General features: G+C 64.7%; 1 protein-coding gene across 2 annotated transcripts in view; it reads right to left on the bottom strand.

The window, feature by feature from the left end:
• Nucleotides 1–425: 425 nt before the first annotated feature.
• Nucleotides 426–21,703, bottom strand: part of NFATC1 (nuclear factor of activated T cells 1) — a 41,946-nt gene continuing 20,668 nt past the window's right edge. The window contains exons 7-11 of one of the 2 annotated variants that reach the window (XM_056131508.1): nt 19,452–19,507; nt 19,051–19,183; nt 16,704–17,074; nt 16,439–16,604; nt 426–860 (exon numbers count right to left, since the gene is read on the bottom strand). In XM_056131508.1, coding sequence (XP_055987483.1) covers nt 808–860; nt 16,439–16,604; nt 16,704–17,074; nt 19,051–19,183; nt 19,452–19,507 — 779 coding nt within the window. In that variant the 3' untranslated portion in view covers nt 426–807. The remainder of the gene's footprint in view (nt 861–16,438; nt 16,605–16,703; nt 17,075–19,050; nt 19,184–19,451; nt 19,508–21,703) is intronic. The other variant, XM_056131509.1, reaches the window with a different exon arrangement.

Here is a 21,703-nt window from a genome sequence, read left to right as displayed (position 1 = left end):
GCTAGCCTACTGCTGAGGGAGCCGTCGCCACAGCCCACAGCGCCTTGTGGTGGGGGTTTCTCGGCTGCGGCGGTGCTACGGCTTCGGGGAGACGGGCTGGGTGCAGCTGAACGTAGGCAGACCCTCCGGGGAGCCATGTAGGGTGGCTCTGCCCCAGCCGCCAGCACGCCGCGGGCGCGGTGCCTCCGTCTCGCCGAAGCTGCGCGACCGAACAGCCAGGCCGAGGGTCTCGATGCGTCTTCCAGTCGGAGAGCAGCTACTGAGAGGGCTGCTCCGTATTTACACATAAATACAGGCCTATGTACACGCATGCAAGCACGGGCTGCGCGGCGCCAGGCACGCTGCTCGCCCTCGTGGGGCTGCAGCCCAGCGCGCAGCCGCAGCTGCCTGGACAGCGGGGGGACAGGGAGGAGGGCTGAACGACAGAGGCCCGTCTCTGAACGCACCGGATAAGGCAAGAGAAGTCAAGCGCGGGGAGCAGCGGCCCCCGAAGCCGGCCCGGCCCCGCAGAGAGCCACACCATGGCATCTGTTGTTCCTGCAAATACTCTCGTGGTGGCAGACTGGAAGTCAAGTTCAGGGCGCCCGGAAGCTGTGGTCAGTGGGGAAGGCACTTCGGGTCCAAGGCCAGTGCCGGGGGGGCGTAGCTGGGCCAGGCGGCCGCATTGTCATCCGCGCCAGGAGGCGGCCCGGTCCTCTCACGGGAGGTGGGGACTGTCCCCTCGGGCAAGGCGGGCGCGGGTGTCCAGTCTCTTTAGCCGGAAGTCTGCGCAGTGCCCACTGCCGCCATGCACGTGGGCCCTTGTGCCTACGACGAGAGGACAGTGGCACTGGACAGGTCGTTGCGGATGACCTCGTTCACTGTGGGAGAGGAGAGGACAGTGGTCAGGACAATCGTGGGCGCGGGGGGCCCTGCTGGTGGCCCGGCTCTGGCAGTGCCTGCGCCGCCTCTCTGCCCGTGAGTCTTGGCAGCAGGAGAGGAAATAGCTGCCGCGAGTCAGCTGCACACGCCCTCCTCCACCCACCGTCCTGATGGGCACCCAGATAGGGCAAATGTCACCGGGCTCCCGGGCCTGGTCGGAGGAGGGGCAGGCACAGGCGTCATGGAACCGCGGGTTTCCCTGTGTGCCCAGATAAACGCCCGAGCTGCTTCCTGAACTCCCTTCAGCACCCGCCCCCCAACGATTTGGAAGAATAACAGGTCCCTGCACGTGGCTGGGAGCAGAACTGTGTCACGGAAACAGTGGCTGACAAGAGGCTCGGCCAGCCCCCCTGGCGCTGCCCACAGGTGCCCGGCACACAGCCATGCCCTGTGTGCTGCCTCAGGGGTGTATCTGGGCCCCAGAAACCGCTGCCCTCCTGGGGTAGAGGCCGGAACCGCATGGGGACAGGGATAGAGGCTGCCCTCAGGCACCCACGTGGGTGGGGAACCGGGCCGCCAGGGCCACCAGCCTCTTGGCAGTGATGGGCAGAACCCCGTGGGGACCTGGGTGTGCTGGCGCTGCCAAGTCATCCCGACAGCTTGCTTGGGTCCCTCCACAGCACAGCTAAGGGACGCTCCTGTGACCACAGTGGTCCAGCGCGGCCGCGACCATCTCTGCTCTCATCCAAGCCCTCACAGGCTGCCCAGGCTGCCTTCCCACAGCACAGGCCTGGGCCCCTGGCAAGGCGACTTCTGGTCTTCGCAGGCCAAGGGTGGGGAGCAAGACCCCACAGCCACCCTGCCGGGGGCCATAGATGAGGGAGTCTCCTTCCCGACCCTCATGCAGGTGCATAGGCACAGGGGAGCAGGAGGAGAGGGGCTGGGAGGGAATGAGCGAGAGGAGAGGGGCTGGGAGGGGAGAAGAGAGAAGACAGCAAGGTAGGCTGAGGCACGGGGAGGGCGGTGCTAGCAGGGACGGGGGGGGCCACTGGGGGACGTGGCGGTCTCAGGGAGGGGTGCAGGATGGAGGAGACTGAGAGTGGAAACCGTGGGGTGTCGCTGCCCTCGCTGGGCTGTCCCCTGAGGTCAGAAGGGAAGAAGGGGGGCCGTCCTTGTGCCCCGGTCCCGAGGGGCCCTGGCCTCCCCCCACAGAGCAGCCCCGAGCACCAGGCCCCACAGCGCTGCCCACTGTCCACACGGCTCATGAGGCTGTAGGCCGCCGCCCCAGGGGCCTGGAGCAGGGCTGCTGGGTGGCGCCTGGGGGTGGGTCGCGGCGCCCGGGGGCGGGCTGGTACCAGGGGCCGCCCCCTCCGCTGCCTGGAGGTCACGCCAGGTCTGAGGCTGGGGCCCTTGGCTCCCGGCCACCCACGGCTTCCCGCCGCCTCTTCTTGAGACCACTTTCCATCGTCTCAGCTTTTCCACCAGCCCGAGGGTTTCTGCACTGAGAGTTTGAACTGCAGGTGACATGTGACCCTCCACTCACAGGGACCCGAAAGAGGAACTCGCTCACTCCACGTCAGCTGTCCTGCGACCGGATGTGGTGGCTGGAACCACGGAGCCGCGGCGGGGCTTTCCCCGCCTCAGGTGGAAACTCTTGTTCTCTCCGGGAAGAAACATCAGTGGCAGCGTGAATCCTGGCCTCCGGGTGGTCCCAGACGCCCCTGCCCTGGGGGAGTGACAGGCCGAGCGACCTCTCAGCGGGCACAGGGGCCTTTCCGGGGACAGCTCTGCACTCTCGCAGCACCAGCCCACAGGTTCCAACCCGCTCAGAGAGGGGGCTGAGACTCGGGGAGGCTCAGGGCCAGGGGTTCCTGCCTGGGGCAGGTGGGGCGGGGGCCCGCAGGCGGGCAGCCTCTGCTGCACCTCTGGCTTCGCTGGACACCCGCCGTCTCCCACAGCTCTGATCCACAGGAGCGGCCAGTGGACCAGGACCAGGCCGAGGTTTTGTCCAAAGGGGCCTTCTCAGCACCGGACAGTGTCCCACTCCGGCCTGGATGCGGTGCTTTAGGGACCCTGGGCGCAGAGCGTGGGGCACCGACATGGAGGAGCCCTGAAGCTCTCCGGAGGGCCCCGACAACTGTCCCTGTCCCGTCCCTGCAGGTCCAGGCAGACAGGCACCGAGCCGTCTCACATGCACACTGACGCTAGCTGGGCTTGTCACCGGCCTGGCTTCTCCGGGCAGCCACCGGTGTCCGTCCCACGCACACACTCACGGCACCGTCACAGACGAGAGTGAGCCTGACTTCCGCAGTGCCAGCTTGCGCGACCTCATGTCATCTTTTTACTTTTTGGTATCTTTAAAAATCCTCTCTGGAGGGGGCTCCCTAGGGGTAGAGGCAGGACCTGAGAGCCCTGGGCGAGGCTCTGCTCGCCGGCTGATGGCCAGGCCCACAGATGTGGCACCAGAACCCCAGGTCCATCCTGGCGGTGCTTGGGGTGGATCCAGGGTGGCGCCAGGAGCCCCCGGGGGAACACAGGAGCCCTCGAAACACCAGCACAGAGGCTGAAAGGCTAGTGGCCTGGGGCATGCTCAGGACGGCACCCCCAGAAGCCCTGCCACCAGCCCCCGGCAGACACTGGCTGCCCTCCTGCCCCCAAAGCCCAGCACAGGTGTGGTGAGAAGCCCCCGTGTGCCATCTGAGCCCGAGGCTGAGGTCAGCCACAGTCCGCTGTCCGCTCTCTAGCTGCCCGGTGAGAAGCACCTCAGCTTCACTGTGGAAAGATAACGTGGAGAGGTGCCTGGACTGGTCAGGGGCGGTGGACGCGGAGGGGGTCCAGCTCCCAGGTGTCCTGACATGTTGAAGCGCCAGAGCAGAGGATGGTTGCGGGGGGCGTCCATCTTGGCAGCACCCAGCCCTCAACTCCCCGCAGCAAAGCCAGAGGGTCCCGTCTGCGCCCTGGGCTCTCTGGGACCTGGAGGGGCTTTTCGCCCACAGCTCAGGGTCTGCCCCGAGCAGAGCTGCTGCTGAGTGCTGCGGACCCCTGCCAGGGCACTGCTCCCCAGCCCCCACTCTGTGGGCCTGCAGGCTCCAGCCTCAGGAGGGCCACGGTTCTCACGCTCTGGACAGCAGGGAAGGACGAGTGGGGAAAGGCAGGGTCCGAGTCCAGCTCTGAGGTGCTGGGCCGCCTCCAGGGCCCCTGGCGCCCACAGCAGGCTGAGTTCTGGCAGCTTTGCATTAAGGAGGACGAGCTTCGTAGAAGCCATGTGTCCGTTTCTTCAAAGTTGCATACTAGCTTGGTCATGTACATCACACTTTAAGGTTTTTTTTTTTTTTAAAAGATACTTTAAGAACCTGGTTCTGCATTCAGTCCCAAACACTGACCTCCCAGACACTGCCGGCCCCTGTGTCCTGCACTGTGCCATGACCAGGCCTCCACAACAGGTGGCCATGCTGCGTTTCATCAAGAAAACAGTTCTCCAGGGAGTAGGCAGTGCAGCGGGGAGGGCGCTTGCCATGCAGATGGCCAAGCTAGGCTCAATCCCTGACACCCCATAAGGCCCCCCGACCCTCGCCAGGAGTGATCCCTGAGTGCAGAGCCGGGAATAACCCCTGAGCACTGTTGGATGTGCCCCCCCAAAGAGCAGCCCCATGTCCCTATCTTGCCATGGGGCGCCCTGCCACAAGAGCACGGAGACAACTGTGGGGTGCAGGGCACGTTATTTCTCGGGACTGGCAGACCAAGACGCCCTTAGGAAGCAGAAGCAGGACGGAGGCCACACTCTCAGACACGCCAGAGAGCAGCCCCACGGCAGGCCCACAACTGGCAAGCAGACCCTCCGGCCCCTGGGGCAGCAGAATGGCCCCAGCAGAGCTGTTCTGGGGGGCTCCTTCCGGGAGAAATGGAGCTGGGCAGAGACAGCCCCCAAGGGCTTTCCCCACTTGGAGGGGGGCTTCTACCTGACACTCTGGACACTGCGGGGAGCTTAGTGTGTGGGGCGGGGGGCAGGGGAGGAGACGGATGCAGGGGTCGCATCCAGGCATGGGTGGGGCCACATCTGTGGATGCACAGGGCCACGTCTGTGCGTGGGGTTGCGTCTGTGCATGCGTGGGACCACGTCCATGTGTGTTTGGTGCTGCATCCGTGTGGGGGGGGCTGTGTCTGTGCGTGAGGCCACATCTGTGTGTGTGGGGCCCGTCAGCGTGTGCGTGGGGCCACATATGAGTGTGAAGGCCTGGGTGTGGGCCGAGGGAGGCGTTGCCTCACGTGGCCTCAGCCCGAGGGAGGCCACCCACAGAGCTTGGCGCCAACAGGGCTCCTCCCAGAGCCGCTCCTGGTGTGGGAGCCGGGAACCCCGGCCGTGTGGGGTGCTGCAGGGCTGAAGCGTCGCAACACGACCGAGCCCTTTGCGAAGGTGCTTCAAAGAGGCTTTGTGAAGTAGTGGAAAATGATAGTTTCTCAAGTTCCATTAAAAGGTACGTTCTCCTATTACCTGAGTGTCCTGGACCCAGCTCAGCCTCCACTTATTTTTATCTTCTTAATCATAATAAGCACCGCCACGGGGCTGCTATTTTTGGAAGCAGAGAACGGGACAGCAGAGGGGCTGAGTGACAACAAGTCACAGCTCTAATCAAACATGACCCTCCCTGCCCAGGAGGGCTTGGCACCGAGAGCCACTTTACACGGGACCGTCAGCCGAGCACACAATCATTTTCCGACCTTGCGTGCCTGCTTCCTGATTTAGCCTCAATTCTCCAGACAGTGCAGATGCGCTGTGGAAATTCCAGCACATGGGAACCCACGTGATGGGCCCCGGCCTCCGACTCCGGTGTGCCACTGGCCGCAGCTCTGAGCCGTGGTGGACTCTCACGCCCAAGTGCCGTGGGTGCCTCTATGCTGGGTGACCAGCCTGGGTGTCGGGCCACCACAAGCAACTCCCGGAGGCTGCCGTGCTACACACGGGCCCAGCGGAGGGCTCGCGTGCGGCTGATGTGTGTCCGGTGCCTTCAGGGCCAGGCTCATGGGGCCCTGCAGGCCACCTGCGCCCCGAGACCTCACCTTGACAGCCATGCGCAGCGCTGCCCTGTCCTTCGCAATGGGCACCTCCCAGCATGTGTGACACGCAGTGGCATGTGCGGGGCAGGCGCTGGAGGGCAGGCCCCACGCACAGGGCCCACGTGTGCAGACCAGCAGAGAAGCCTGAGAAGGGCGGGGGTCTCTGCTGCCCCCGCTCAGGGCAGGACACACAGTCGGGCCCAGTCCGACCAGCACAGGGAGGCCGTGCAACTCTGGCCCTCGTATCGAGTCTCCACAGAACACAGAGCCACCGGCCGTGGCTCCTCTGGGGGGCCTTGTCTTCCCTGGACACACATCTACCCACTGCCCTCAGGCCAGCACCTCGCTCAATGCTGGGCCCGGAGCTTTGGGACCCCGCAGGCCACACCCACATTTCCCTGTTCCCACAACTGCTCCCCCTGGAAGCCCACTGGGCTTCCCTCCCTCTCTGGCTACCACACGGCTCTGCCCACCTCGTTCACTCCGACCCGCCCAGCAGGGCCTCTGAGCTGCCACCGGGTCTCTGCTCAGGAGGCCAGAGCGCAAGGCTGAGGCGGCATGCAGGGCGGGGCCTTTCCGTGCCAGCCCGCTCCTGGAACACGGAGGTGATGGATGGGCAGCAGAAACGCGGGCAGACGCAGAGGGCCCGTGACTCGCGCACGCTGACGGGAGTGCAAGCACCCAAGATTGAGTTTCAGTATTGATTATCTAATTATTAATCTCTACAGGAGCTATTCCAACATTGTGTATAATGAGCGATTCATCCAAGCCGCGAGGTGCCCCGGGAGCCGATCGAGTCTGAAGGGCCATTAAGGGTCTCCTAATGGCACGTCGCGGGGGCTGCGGCCGGCTCTAAATCAGACCAGCCGCCCGCGTGCCTGGGCTCAGATCTTAACGACGCCGCCACCACGCAGCGCACCCCCCGCCCCAGCACGGAGGGGCCTCGGGCCGCGCCGAGACCAGCAGGGGAAGCAGCAGGGAAGGACGCAGAGGCCTAGCGGGCAGCGGGCCGTGCCCGTCCCTGTGCTCGGGGGACAGGCCTGCGTCTGGGGCGGCCACCCCGTGTCCTCCGGATGCAACAAACGTGCATCCAGGTGGAGGTGGGGGCGGCCAGGGCTGGCCACACCCAGACGTGGAGCCACACGTGGGGCCTGGCTCTGAGCATCTGCGGCGTCTGCAGATCATGCCCGACAGACGAAACCCGTGCGGACGGAGGGTCCCCAGCACAGCCGCCCCTGCCGGACACTGGGACGCCCGGCCCCCTGCAGGGGGTCTCAGACGGGATTCCGGCTGCTCAGTGACCCCCTCCCCGAGTGAGCCTGGTGGGGTGGGCAGAGCTGCAACACCGCTGGCGAGAGCTGCTGAGCCGTGCCTGTTCGCAGTCCCGAGAGGAGGCACCCGGCTGGACATCAGCGTCCCAGGCCTTGGGCCCGCGGCCACCACCCTGAAGAGACGCAGGAGCAGAGGGAGCACCGGGAAGGACGGAGGGGAAAGGCTCCGGGGCAGCACCTCCGAATGTGCCGCTAGGCTGCATCTCCAGAGGGGCAGGGGCAGGGGCAGGAGGAGGCCCCTGTGGTCTGACGCGTCTCCCAGGGCGAGGCCGCGGGGGCCCAGAGCAGGGGCCAGCCCTGGCTGCCGCAGCCCCTCGCAGACTTGCACAAAGCCCCCAGGCCTGCTCCTCTGCTAAAAGGCCCGAGAAAGTGGCAGCAGCGGCCCCCGCCCCTCCCCCAGCCGCAGCAGCGCCAGAACAAACACTCAGGTGCCGGCCTGGAGCCCCACTTCCTGCAGGCCCGCCTGCCAGCGCCCGTCCCCCTCTCACGCGCTGGCAGGAGGAAATAGCTGCGGCCCGGGAGTCTGGGATCCCGAGAACACCCTAAATCACTCAGTATCGGCTGCCCCCTTCCACTCCACGGCGCCCTGATGCTGTCACGCGGCCACAGGGGATGAATCTGTCTGCAAGTTCAGCTCCAGCTCAGTGCCTCGGCCGAGCAGGACCTCCCACAGGGCTCCCGGGTACCGTCGGGGGAGAAGCCACCCACCCCCAGCTACTGCCTGGGGGCCGGGGCACAGATGCGAGCCTGGCCAGCACCATCCACTGGCACAAGGCCCTGCCACGCCGCCCCTCAGGGGTCTCACCCCTGCGGTCTGGCCCCTTCCCTTCCCAGAGCTCAGCAGATCACAGCCCCCCTCCCTGGCCCTTGTCCTCCCCGTGTGAGTGAGGAGCTTCGAGCAGTTAGACAAGGTGGATTTCCAGAGGACTGCGGAGTGGCTTCTCCCGGGGAAGTGGAGGCCAGTCAGTGTGGGAGCGGCCGGCCCGGCCCGGCTCCGCAGACCCACTTCCTGCTGTATCTGCAGCAGCAGCAGCTGGCCGGGCCGATAGGCGGCAGGACGGGGTGGGGCCGATAACCCCCGGCCCATGACTACATCCATCCTGACCATCCACCCTGGGATGCAGGCGCGGGACGCAGCCTCCGGATGGGCTCTGAGCAATCACTGTTGGTGGGGCCGCCCGGACGCTCGGGCCCTTGTCCCACGTGGACATGCTGGGGTGGGGGGTGGGCGGAGGGTGGCAGGTGAGGCGGATGTGGGGCCTCGGGCCTAACTCTGACAGCCTGCAGACACAGACGCTATTTTAAGTCCCCGGAGGTGAGAGGCTCAAGCAGAGGCAGCTCCCCGGGGCGAGGAAAGGGAGGTGGGGCTGGGTGGGGGCAGTGGAGACTGCTCTCGCCCCGAGGGCAGCCTGGAGCATCTCGCACTCAGAGCTGATGGCCGCCAGGGGGAGGGGCTTCCTGGGAGCAGCTGGGGGTCCTGCCGAGATGGGCCACCCTTGAAGCCCCGCAGCTGATCCAGGACTCGCAAGTGCACCCTTCAGTCTGCCGCTGACTTGAAACACCTTCTAATGGCATCCTTTGAAATCCATCGAAATTGGAAAAATCCTGACGAGGTCTAATCAATTCCTACACTCTAAGGGCTGTTTTCTGTGTCACATTTGATTCCCCCCCCCCCCCCCCCCCCCCCCCCCCGTGCACAGTTTAGAAGATGCTCTGACGTGTGGCTTTCACAAGGCCCTTCCACGATGGACCCACACTGCCCCTTCTGGTGAGGGGAGGCCTTTCCTCCTCCTGTGCCAGCCAGCCCTGAGGCGCCACCCTGACCCAAGCACTGGGTGAGTCGCTCCCGAGTCACTCTCCGCTGAACTGCTGTTCCTCGCCGCCACGGTCCCCCCCCCACAGCCGTGCACCCCATCTCAGAGTCGGCGAGAAGAAGCCTTCCAATACTGTGTTCAAAACTGCCCACGATCCTGGACCCGTGAATTGATCCCATTTCAATCCTAGGCCCATGTTGGGTCAGTTCTGGAGGGAATAATGCTCGCCAGGAACAGTGCTGGTGCCACAGACAAGTCCCGTTCCCTTCACTGCCGTCGCTTTCAGCAAGGTCACCAGCTGACAGGACCCCTGCCCCCGGCACTGCCCGAGGCCTCGCCGCAGGATTCTCAGCCTGGGCCGTCCGAGCGGGCGGTGAGGGGGATGCTTCCAGCTGTGTTTGTCTCCGTCTTGCAGTTCATCCCTTCCATAGAGTTTTTTTTGCTTCCTCTGTTGTGAGACTGTTGTTAGGCCCAAGTTCAATTCCAAAGGTACCAGCCTGCTTGCTCCATTTTACTGATCGTAAAAACGGCTTGCCTCCTAACCTTCTTTTCTTTTTCGGTCTGAAGTTTATTTTGTTTGGTATTAGCATAAGTTGTCCACCTGTCTCTTTGTTAAATTTGCATGGTATATATTTTCCACCCTTTCACTTTCAGCCTGCGTGTGCTGTGAATCTATTTCTGACTTCTGTCGACAGCCTGTGCTGAACCCCGCGTCTTTTTCCAATCCAGTCTGAACCTCTCCCTTTTTATTGGGGTGTTTGGCTCGTTCTCGCTTAATGTGATTTGATACGGGCTGGTGTGCGTTTTCCATCTTGCATCTGCTTTCCAGGCCTGTGGTTTGTTCCCTGTCGCTCTGCGCCGCAGTGGCCTGCGTTCAACGTACAGTTTCCGAGCATCGCCTAGCTGTTTTCTTGGTCTTGTTTTGCCAGGTTACTTTCTCGACCATTCCTCCAGAGGTGACGACACGCACCTTTAAGCTAAAACAATCTCTTTCAGGAAACACGAGCCCTCAAAGATAAACCAAGCTCTGCAGAAGCTTCGTTCTGGGGGCGGCCTTGGCCCCAGGACATAACTGGTGTCATTCGGTACGAGCCGGTGAACACGGCTCTGAGTCGTCGTCACTGATGTAGCTCAGGAGCCTTGAAACACCTTTCTGCTGCCGCTTTCCTCTCTGAGTGTGTGTCTAAGCTCCCACCCGGCTTCTGGAGGGAGGGGCTGAGGGGGGCTACCCCCCAGTGCTGCTCACCCGGCGGTTCTGGGGCTCCTGAGGTGCTGGGGATCAAGTTCGGGGCCTCGCTCACACTAAGCACGTGATCCTCCTTGAGCCACCGCCCAGGGCTGACCGGCGCAGTGCCCTGCTGGTGCCCGCCTCCTCCGTGGCTCTGAGTCCCATCGGTCCGCTGGACGCTCTTCAGGGTGGCCTGTGGCCAGGCCGGCCGCTCCACATTCTCTGTGCCTGTGTGTCAGGGAGCGGCTTTCGCTTCCCTTCCGTATTGCGACCTGCACTGGCAGTGCTTCAGGGCTATTCCTGGCTCCGGGGAGGGCTCCGGGGACCATGCGGGGAGCTAGGGACCGAGCCCAGGTAGGCTGAGGGCAAAGCAAGGGTCCTGGCCCTGCGCTCTCTCAGCCCCAGTTCTGCTAGATTTTTATTCTGTCTTGTCCTCATCTTCCTGCACAGACACCCATCGGCCCTGGCTCCGTCCCCCGTCCCCCTCCGTCCCCCATCCCCCTCTGCCAATCCTACCCCCTGCCCCTGGCTCCGTGACAGCCAATAAGGAGTCAGCTGGCAGTGTGCTGAGGCGTCCGTGGACTCACGATTCGTCCTTGGTGGCACCCGCGGGGCAGGGGACGGGTGTCTCTCGAGCAGCCCATGATCAAGGCTGGTCTCTCGTGTTCCTTTCAGAACTCCCACGTCTCCTGCCTTGGGCCCTGGTGTGCCTGGGGTGCGAGTTCCTGGTGGTCGTGGTATGGACGATCTCATCACAGTCAGGGAGTGGGGGGGCTGTGGGCACTGCCCTGCCCCTCCCTTGCCCTTCCTTCCTGAGCTCTCCCGTGCAGTCTGCGTGCTTTAAGTCGGTGTGTTTGTCCTCTTCACTGTCCCATCGTCATGGTTTCGGTGACATGCCGATGGGAGCACTAACACTCAGGACCTTCCGTTCAGAGTCATACCCTCCTCCACCCACCAAGGTGGCCAGTACCTCCACCGAGCCCCGTACTCTTCTGAGTCCACCTTGCCTTATTTTTATTTTTTACTTTTTGCTTTTTGTGTCACACCCGGCGATGCTCAGGGCTGACTCCCGGCTCTGCACTCAGGAATCACTCCTGGCGGTGCTCGGGGGACCCTATGGGATGCGGGGATCGAACCCGAGTCGTCCGTGTGCGAGGCAAACGCCCTCCCCGCTGTGCTATCGCTCCAGCCCTCCTTATTTTTATCGCTGTTTTTCTTTCTACTCAGCTGTCGGGACCTACTGGCGTCTCGACGCTAAGCCCCCCACTGCCAAGTCCAACCCACCGCAGGCTGTCAGCCCTTCCAGTGAACCTTCATTTCAGTTACTGTTCTTGCAGCTCTGGGTTTTCTCCGTGACTCTTGGAACACTGTTTCTCTCTCACACACATCTCTGACTGCTGAGACACAAGTCCTTGTTTCCTTTCTGCCTCTGTCAGCCCCTGAGCAAGCCAGCCGGGGCTGTATGAGGGGCTGATTGCCAATGCCCACACCTGGCCCGGCTGAGGGCCACTGGCCCCTGCCATGGGCTGTCTCCCCACTGCAGGCGGCCGTGAGCTTCCCTTAGGTCGCACACAAGCATGCCGTGGCCACACACTCCAGGGCCTGGGGCTGTTTCTGGGCTCCGTCCCCACTGGCGCTTGCTTGTCTGACTAGTGACTTGCTCAGGCTAATTCTAATTCTGTATTTTCTGCACTGTGGTCACTAATTTCTCAGTTCCCCTCTTTAAAAAAATCTCATTTTTACTTCTACACCCATCTTGCTAGTGGTCACCTCAGGTTAGCACAGCTCATGGCTGTTGACCCTCGGTCGGGCAGTTCCAGTAAATGACTGGGGCCATAAGAAGGCCCATGTCCGTGGGATGAGTGTGAGGCGGTGTAGCAGGCCCCCCGTCAGGCCTCTGTGTGACCATGAGGCAGGCCCTCCTCTGTGGGGAGTTTTAAGACCACGGGACGGACCTATGGTTGTCGGTGTGGGTGTGTGTGTGACCACAGGACAGGCCCACATCTGTGGGGAGTTGTGTGTGTGTGAGAGCACGGGATAGACCCACGTCTGTCAGAGGTGTGTGTGTGTGTGTGTGTGTGTGTGTGTGTGTGTGTGTGACCACGGGACAGGCCCACGTCTGTCGGAGGGGTGTGTATGACAGCACGTCTGGGTGTGTCTCCCTCTTCCCGGGTCTGGGTGTGCTCACGCGCCACCCTTTGGAGCCTGGGAACATGCGGGGTTTTTAGATCTGCGTGTGGTTGCCCAGGGTGGTGGGGAGTCCCCAAGGGCCCTGAACCACCCTCACCTGTGTCTTCAAGTATGCCCCGGGGCCAGTGTTGGGAGCTTCTGAGCAGAGAAGGGCTGAGCCAGAGTGGGCAGCAGCTGGTGCTGCCGCCGGGTCCCTGCCAGGTCTCTCCCCTGGGTGCTTGTCAGCACGGCCTGTCTCTCCGCTTCTAGGGCTGAGTGATCTGCCATGATTCTGCAGCTCTGTGGGGGCTGATCCCAAGTTCCTTTCTCCACACTGTGGAATCCCACCTACCTTCCAGCACTCCCTAAAAGGCACCCCAGGAACTCCCGGGACTCACTGAGAGACCGAGCCACTGTTCTGTGGTGTGCAACCCCACGGCGTCTCCCCACCTGGGGTGACCCACCACAGAATCAGTCTGGGACCCGGCACCCTCCCTGGGAGCTCAGGCCGCAGAGCTGCTCTGCGCCAGCTCAGACCCTGATGAATACACATGCAAGCCACATGTGTGAGCCACGGCACAGAGGGACACGCGTCTGTGAACCACTGCTGTGTGGACATGCCTGTGAGCCACGGTTCCAGGGAACATGCTTTCGAGCGAGGTCGCACGTGCGTGGACCGTGGCTCCAAGGGATCTGCACGCACGAATCGCCACTCTGGGGGACATACGCGTGAGCCACGTTCTGGGGGACACGTCTGTGAACCACCACTTTGGGGGACATGCATTTGCAAACCAGCACTTGGGGGACACGCGTCTGAAGCACTTCAGGAAGAAACAGGCCGTGTTCAGGACCAGCTGCCCCTGAGCGGTTTCAGAATGGCACTGTCACTCCGAGTCTCACTACAGTCCCCGTTGCCCATGTGAGTGACTCAGCTCCTCAGGAACCACGTGCTCCAGGGACGCTTCAAGCAACTGCCCTGCTGACCCTGGGCCTCTGAGGTCATGGGAGGAAGGAGCACCCTTTTGAGAGCCCTTCGGCCCGGTCTCGACCCGAGACAGGCCACCCCTGGGCATGTGGACTCCCTGGCACTGTCCACACGTCTCCACGGCATGAAGCTCTGGGCACATCTGCAGAGCGGGCCGGGCGGGCAGGAAATGGACGCAAAGCTCAGTAGCTATGTCCACAGAGGCGGGCGGCTACGCAGGAGAGCCGGCACCATGCTCTCGGGCCTGACCTGATGCTGTAACACTGGCCTGTCCACGGCGGAGGACAAAACAGAGGCCCGTGCACTGTGGCTGAGCACCAGCCCTCGCTGACCTCTGAGCAGTAGTCCCCTCACCGACCACTGACCACGTGCTGTGGCTGGGCCCCAGTCCCCTCTCGCTGGCCACTGACCACACGTTGTGGCTGAGCACCAGTCCCCTTGCCGACCACTGACCACGCACTGGGGCTGGGTACGAGTCCCCTCGGTGACAATGGCCATACACTGTGGGTGAGCCTCTGTCCCCTCACTGACCAGCACTGTGACTGAGCATCAATCCCTTCACTGGCTGCTGGCCACTCACTGTGGCTGGCCCTAGTCCCCTCGCCAATCACTGACCAGCACTGTGGGTGAGGACGAGTCCCCTTGCTGACCACTGATCACGTGCTGTGGCTGAGCACCAGTTCCCACGTTGACCACTGAACATACCGCCCACTGACAACACACTATTAGCATCAACCCTCTCACTGACCACTGGCCACACAGACCGGCCACATAAGCCGTGTGAGATCACGTCCCTCTGCTTCTGCTTGTCCTAAAGCTTCCAACACTGACCGCGCCAGTGAGGCCAGCTGTCCAGGGCAGACCTCTGGTGTCCCCCTCTTACTACTGGCCCAGGTGAAACACCTGGTACCGCCCCGCTGAGGGCCAGTGCCCTTGGGCTGCCACGCAGGGTGCAGTGGGCCGAGCTGAGCAGAGCCACGGCGAGGGCAGAAGGGCCTCGAGTGCGCGCCCACACGCGGTCCTGGGGATGTGCCGGCACCCACCTCCTGCCAGGTGAGCACACAGTAGGGCCACCCACAGCCTGCGTCTCTCTCTGCCCACGGCGGCACTGTCCCCAGACACTCAGTCCGTCCACAGGAAGTGGCCACATCTGGCCCTGCCCTGGCGGGGGGGGGGGGTGCCGAGAGCCCAGCGTCCGCCAGCGTCCGCCGCCACCCGATCTCCAGAGGCGGCTGTGGGCAGGCGGCTCCCGACCCCCCGGGTCCCGGCTCCCCTGCCAAAGGCCCTGGACCCAGGACTCCCCTGGCTCCTGCCGACGGGAAGCCTCGCCTGGCGCCCTGCCACGTGAGTCAGACTTTCCGTGAGCGAAGCCTTTGTTCTCCTGAGTGGGAGCGTGGCCAGAGGCTGGAGGAATTCGCAGCCCAGGCTCGGCAGAGCGGAGCTGGCCGCAGGGCCCACCTGCGTGTTGCTCTAATGACATGGAGGCTTCTGGAAAGCAGGGGGGAGTTAGGAGGGGCTGAAAGGGCCAATTGTGGCCACTGGCCGTGGGGGCACGCAAGGGCGGGCCGTGTGGGCCACACACAGGCACGCCCATCCCAAACCTCCCTCAGGAGACACCTAGGAACCTTCCAGCGAAAGTCCCCAAGTGGAAGCATGTCCCGCGGCCGAAACGACTGTGTGTGCGAGAGTGGGCCTCTGTACTGCCACGCGCGCGTGCCCCAGAGGAGAGGGTGAGTGTGAGCGGTCAGGACATGTGTGTGCTGTGCACGCGTGGCGACGAGAGTGGGAGCACTGAGGGATGACGGCGGCTGTGTGAGGGAGTGAGGAGCATGGTGGGGGCGAGGGTCCTGCACACAGGCTCGTGGACACAGGTCCTGCCCACTCGCCCTGACCCCTGTGCCCCCCCAGAATGAGGCTGGAAGGTGCGTGACCACGTGCTGTGGTGAGTCTTGCCTTTGGCAGCCACACGGCGCAGAGGGCTGGCATGTCCACAGGCAGTGGCCACAGCGAATCCCGAGGGACACGCGCGCCCAGGCCGGTGGAATAAGCGGAGGGCGCTCAGACCCTCGACGTCCCCCAAAGTGCCGCTGCCCCAGCCACTGCCAGGACCCGCCACGCCAGCACTGACCCCACAGCGGCCCAGTGATTTGGGGGGAGGGGCTCGGCAGGAATGGTGCCCACAGGCGTGGCCCTCAGCCAGGCCCCGAAGGGCAAGCAGACAACTGGGTCAGAGCTCAGGATCCACACAGGGCCCGTCAGACAGGCCCATGGCAGCTGCCGGGCCGGCCTCATGCAGACGCAACCACACCCTGGCACCTCCTGGGCCCACAGGCAGCTGGGCGGTCGTCTGCGCGGTGCCTTTGCAGACGTCGCGCCTCCCCTTGCCAGGACAGCCCCCACGGGATCCGGGGGTAGGCAGGAACGACACCGCACACAGGGGCATGCGGGGGGATGCCGGGAGGGGCCTCCTTGCACCCTGACGGCCCTGACAGCCTGGGGTAGCGACTGCACCCCGGACCTCACAGCGAGGGGGGCCCTGAGCACATGGACACGGCCAGCACGGAGGCGGCCGAGGACCAAAGGCAAACTGCTGAGTCGGCGACGGACAGGCGGGCAGAAGGTATGGCGGGCCGGGACGAGGCGCCGAGGGGCAGGGCACCAGTGGGCGGCCTGGGCGGCCTGGTCAGGGCCCGTGAGCTCTGCGGGAAGCCGCGGGCTCTGCGGAAGGGCTGGACAGCACCAGCCCCCGCAGGCTCTGGGCGTCAGGGCTCACACCCAGGCCGAGAGCCCCGGCATGGCCGTCCCCTCAACAGCACGCGTCCCACACGGGCCCCACCGCGGCCGGCCAGGCTGCTGTCAGTCGCCCGTCTCTCCACCAGGGTGCTCCGGTGGCACCCAGACACCCACCGCGGGGGCCGTGCCGCTGCCGAGGTGCCGGGCCAGCTGCCCGCACGCCCACACTCGCCGCCAGATGTCCTGCCGCTCGGGCACTCACCGTCGTCCAGGTCCAGCTGGTCCAGCTCTTGCGGCTCACGCTTGACCGCCAGGGGCACGGGGGCCAGACTAGGGTCACCGTCCCGGTGCACCTCGGGCAGCGGCAGAGGCCCGGCGGCAGGAGACGCGCTTGGCGGAGCCTTCGGCGGGCAGGTGGGGCTGCAGGGCTGCAAACAGGCGTGCGCTGGGGTGCCGGACGGGAGCCCGGCACGGGGGCCGCTGGCACGCACAACCGCAGAACGGCCGCGGCTCAGCGGGGCACTCACCTGTGGCTGCAGCAAGGAGGGCGCCGGCGGCTGGGGCGAACCGGGGTGCAGCTCCGGGCCCGGCACGGGGAGGACGCCGGGGGTGGCCGGCGGCGGGAGGCCCAGCTGGCACGGGCCGGGCCCTGCCAGGGCCTTGTAGGGCGCCGAGGAGAGCGTGTGGAGCTTGGGGCTGGCGCCGGGCGGTGGGGACAGCAGGGGGCTGCCCTGGGGACAGGTTGGAAATCCGGTCACCAGGCAGGAGGGCGGCTCGGGCGGCAGGGCCAGCGGCTGGCTGTAGCAGGCCTTGGGGAGCGGGCCCAGGCCCTGGCCCAGGGGCCCGCAGGGCAGGGCCGGCTCGTAGTCGTCCGAGGGCTCTGTCTTTATGGCCGGAACTGGGGGAGGAAGGGGGTCCGTGAGCAGGCGGCCGCCGCACAGCCCGCCCGGCACCCGGCCAGTACAGGGGGCCGAGTCAGCCCCGAAAGCACGGCTGGCTCTGACACCGACGCCACTGTTGCCTCGGCAGGGAAGCCCAGTGGGTGGTGACCAAGTAAATGTTTCCCGTGAGCCTCTGACAGCCTCCACATGCGGCACGAAAGTGGTGGGCCAGCCCACAGGACGTGAGCTCTGCCATGGGCCCGCGCTCCCCGCCAGGGCCTTCCACTCCCGTCTGCTCTCTGGAGTCCCTGCAAGCAGGCAGCTGTGGGGACTGAGCTGGGGCAGATGGACGACACGGGGCCCAGCCCTGCCGCCGCCCTCGTCCCTGCCTGGGTGCTGCCTTCTTGCTTCTCCTCCTCTGGGGCCCTCAGGAGGGACTCCGTGAGCACCCTCTGGGGCTGCCGTCCTGGGCAGCCACGTGCAGCACCCATAGACGGAGGACTCTCCTGGACCCACACGGGTGCGCCACGCCAGGAGCCGCTGACGCCCCTAGACAGCACCAGGGCCTCCAAGCCCACAAATAGTTTCTGGCAGGCGGGCGGGAAGGTGTGAGAGGGAGGGAAATGAGATCCGCAGGTGGGTCTGCGAACTCTGGGGTCACTCCTCGGGGTGCATCAGGTCACATCTGGAGAGAGCTGCAGGTTCACAGGCACAGCAGAGGGAAAGGGTCAGGACATGGAGGGGACCAGGGTGTGGGGGGGTCAGGGCACGAGGGGGTCAGGGTGCGAGGGGGTCAGGGCGTGAGGGGGTCAGGTTAGAGGGGGTCAGGGTGAGGGGGTCAGGTTAGACGGGGTCAGGGTGAGGGGGTCAGGTGTGAGTGGTCAGGGCGTGAGGGGGTCAGGGGTGAGGGGCTCGGGGGGTCAGGGTGTGAGGTGCACGAAGTCAGAGGGGCGTGGGGGGTCACTGCTGAAAGGGGTCAGGATGTGAGGGGGGGTCACCATGCTGAGGTGGAGGCAGTGGGAAGACAGGCCGCGTCTAGCTCACCTGCCCAACAGCCTGCAGAGATCCTGCAGCACAGGGGCCCACTCAGCACCCCAACGCCGGCAGCCCACGGCCGCCTCCGTGGCACCTCCAGGTGCAGTGCCCCCCATAACACAGTCACCCCCATAGGGGGCGCTACAGCAAGGCTCCCCTGAGACAACCACACACAGGGGGCCCCAAAGCACAGTCTTCACCCCACAGAGGTGCCCCACCCAAGCAATGCCACCGAGAATGGCCCCCGGTGCAGCGGCGCAGGGTCTCTGGGGGCTGCCAGCCAGACCCCCACAACAGCGCCCTCTGGTACGGCGGGGACTCATGGGGCAGGGGACTGTGCTGCTGTGTGCATCACAGGGGTCACGTGGTGTCGGGGTCATGTGGTCAGAGCACACAGACGCCGCGGGGCATGGGGGTGCTTGGGCACAGTGTCAGGGCACGGTGGGGCACGGGGTCTGGTCGCCGGAGACCTGGGCGGCCACTGTGTCCTGGTGCCTGATGGGGCGGGCCGGGGTCTTGAGGGGGCTGGAGGGGGGTCACGTTTTCGAGGCAGACTCAGCCTTGCAGGAGACGCCCCGGCTGCACTGCACAGAGGACGCCGGCAGCTGCCCCAGCAACCCCGCACCCCGCACTCATGACACCCGTGCCGGGGCACTCGGCGTGGCCCTGGCTGGCTCCCCATTTCACCCAGTCAGCTGCTCGCCCCCACGGCCCCCTGGGGCCCCAGCGAGGCCATCGTCCCCCTGGCATGCCGCCAGCAGTGCCGGTCACCTGACCACGCACGCGGTGGAGGGGAAGGTGTCCGGCGGCAGGGCCGGGCCGGCCTCCCGGTGCTGCACACGGACCGCCGAGGCTCGCTCCGGCTCCCGGGAGGGGAGAAGCGCTGCTGGCAGGCCCCCGGGCGGCCCTCGGCAGAGGTCACTCCGCAGACCCGCCTCGCACAGGGCCGGGCGCTCACCGTGGGCCGGGAGGTAGGTGAAGTGTTGGTACTGGCTCCGCTTCCTCTTCCCGTTGCACACGTAGAAGCTGACCTGCACGGGGCTGCTGATCCTTGGGTTGCGGAAGGGCGGGATCTCCACCACCAGCGAGTTCTGCGGGAGGGGGGCCGTCAGCAGCCGGCCCTGCCCAGCCTCCGTGGCCTGGGGACCCCGCGGGCCGGGACACTGCCCGTGTTCTGGGACTCCCAACCAAGCACCCCGAGCGCAGGGCAGGCCCTGAAAACGCCTCGTTCCAGACACCCCCAGCCCTCCCTCAGCACCCCCATGCAGCCCCCCAACACCCACATCTCCCTGACAGCCCACACCCCATTCACTCTCCCCGACACCCCAGACTCCCCTGCCCCGCCTCGCCGACACTCACCCCCTTGCACAGGTCCCTGTCGGTCTTGGCGTCCATCTCCCACACGTGGTGGCCGTCTGGAAGGAAGGGCAGAGCCTATGACGGGCACACTCGGGCGGGGCCACGCAGCACCACACGGCTTCATCCCCCCAGGGGCCTGCCACAGGGGACCACCAGGTGGCCCGCTGGGACACAGCTGCCCTGGCAGCGGGCACCCCAAGTCTTGGCTGACCCCGAGGGCTCACGGGGTCACCACACGGCACATGCTCCCCTGAGTGCCCCAGGATATGGGACTCGGGGACACGGACACGTAGGGACATGGGACACGCAGGGACACAGAGGCCTTCCCTCGGTTCTCAAGGAGAAAACTGCAGGTCTCAATCCTAAATCCCTGCAGAACCGGGGCGTGTGCCGCTCGTGCGCGAGGCCTGTAACACGTCTCTGCTGGGGCCCCTGTCGGGGGCTGGGCTCGGGGGGTGCCCCCGTCCTGGGCAGGGCCTGGCTCTGTGAGGACCCCAGTCCTGGGGGCCCTAAAGCCTTTCCCAAACATTCCCGCTTCCCTCAGGGCCGTGCAGGGGCCGTGGCCGGGCTGTGGTCCCTCGAGCCCCTCCTCTCCCTCCTCTTGGGCAGGCGCTGGGGCCGTGGCCGCCTGAATGGGCCTTTGTGTGGCTTATCAGCCGCCGCTGGCTGCTCCCTAGGAAACTGTGGCCAGCCCAGAAGTGGAACGTTCCCAGTCATTAGGGAATTCCCTGCGGCTGAGTCATCAGACGGCTTCCCCCGCCAGCCACGCCCCAGCCTCCAGCCCCACTGACAGCTGGCAGGAGGGTGGCCACGTCGCGCTCACTCTCCTGCCGGCACGGCCGAGCCCCACAGGCAGGCGGGGGCGCCCACGACCCTGTGTGACACGAGTGGCTGGACCCCTCCCCCCGCCCCCCCCCACCAGCAGGAGGCGTGACAACAATGGCCACCCCCCCACACCAGGCAGTGTGCCGTCACCGTCAGCCCCGCTGTGGGTATGCCACATACCCCATGGGACAGGCACAGCGCCAGAGAGAGGGTGGAGCCTCGTGACACTCACAACAGCTCACACACAAACACACACACCTGCCCCAACACCTTACACACCAAGTCCCTCACACACACACACACACACACACACACACACACACACCCTGTTCTGCATGCGCCTCACACACAGAATTTCTCACATGAACATGCACTTAACCTGCAAGCACCTTACACACCAAATCTCTCTCTCACACACACACCACAAACGCCTCACACATGCACACACCTGCCCCTGCACGCGCCTCATAGATCAAGTCTCTCTCTCTCTCACACACATACACACACACCTGCCCCACACATACCTCCCACACCGAGTCTCACACACATACCTGCCCCACATGCACCTCACAATGTCTGTCACACATGATGTATCTGCCCCACTTGTACCTCATACACCAGGTCATACACACACACACACACACACACACACACACACACACGTGTGCACCTGCCCAGCATGTGCCTCACACACCATCTCTCTCTCACACACATACACAAACACCTACCCTGCAAGCACTTCAAACACTGAGTCTGGCACACACACACACACACACACACACACACGTGAGCACCTGCTCCACACGCATCTCACATGCTGAGTCTCTCACAGACACGTGTGCACCTGCCCAGCATGCACCTCATACGGTGAGTCTCTCACACACAGGCACCTACCCAGCAAACATGTCACACGAGTCTCTCTCTCACACACACACCTTGCCAGCACGTGCCTCACATACCAAGTCTCACACACACATATATCTGCCCCTCTGCACCTCACAGACCAAACACCTCACACAGTCTTTCACACACACCTCCCCTGTATGCACCTCACACACTAAGTCTGTCACACACACCCGCCCCGTGAGCACCTCACACACCCAGTCTCTCTCCCAAATACACACCTGTCCCACACACCCAGTCTCTCTCACATGTACACCAACCACACATGCGCCTCCCACACCAAGTCTCACGTGCACACACACACATACCGCCACGCACCCACCCTGGCTCTGTGGGCCCTTCTCCAGGCCTCCTGTGGCGGGGGTGGGGGCCCAAGTGTGGGCAGAGCCCAGCAGGCCCTGGAAAAGGCCGACCTTGCAGCTGACCCCGAAGGCGCCCCAAAGAGCCCGGCTCCTCCCTCATCAGTGACGCCCTTGGGGCATCCATCTGGACATGAGGTCCCTCCCCAGGGACGTCCTGTCCTG

The sequence above is a fragment of the Sorex fumeus genome, unplaced genomic scaffold, assembly GCF_029834395.1.
Source record: "Sorex fumeus unplaced genomic scaffold, SorFum_2.1 ptg000092l, whole genome shotgun sequence".
Classification (NCBI taxonomy): Eukaryota; Metazoa; Chordata; class Mammalia; order Eulipotyphla; family Soricidae; genus Sorex; species Sorex fumeus.
Note: the sequence above shows the minus strand (reverse complement) of the source record. Positions and strands in the feature narration are given on the sequence as shown.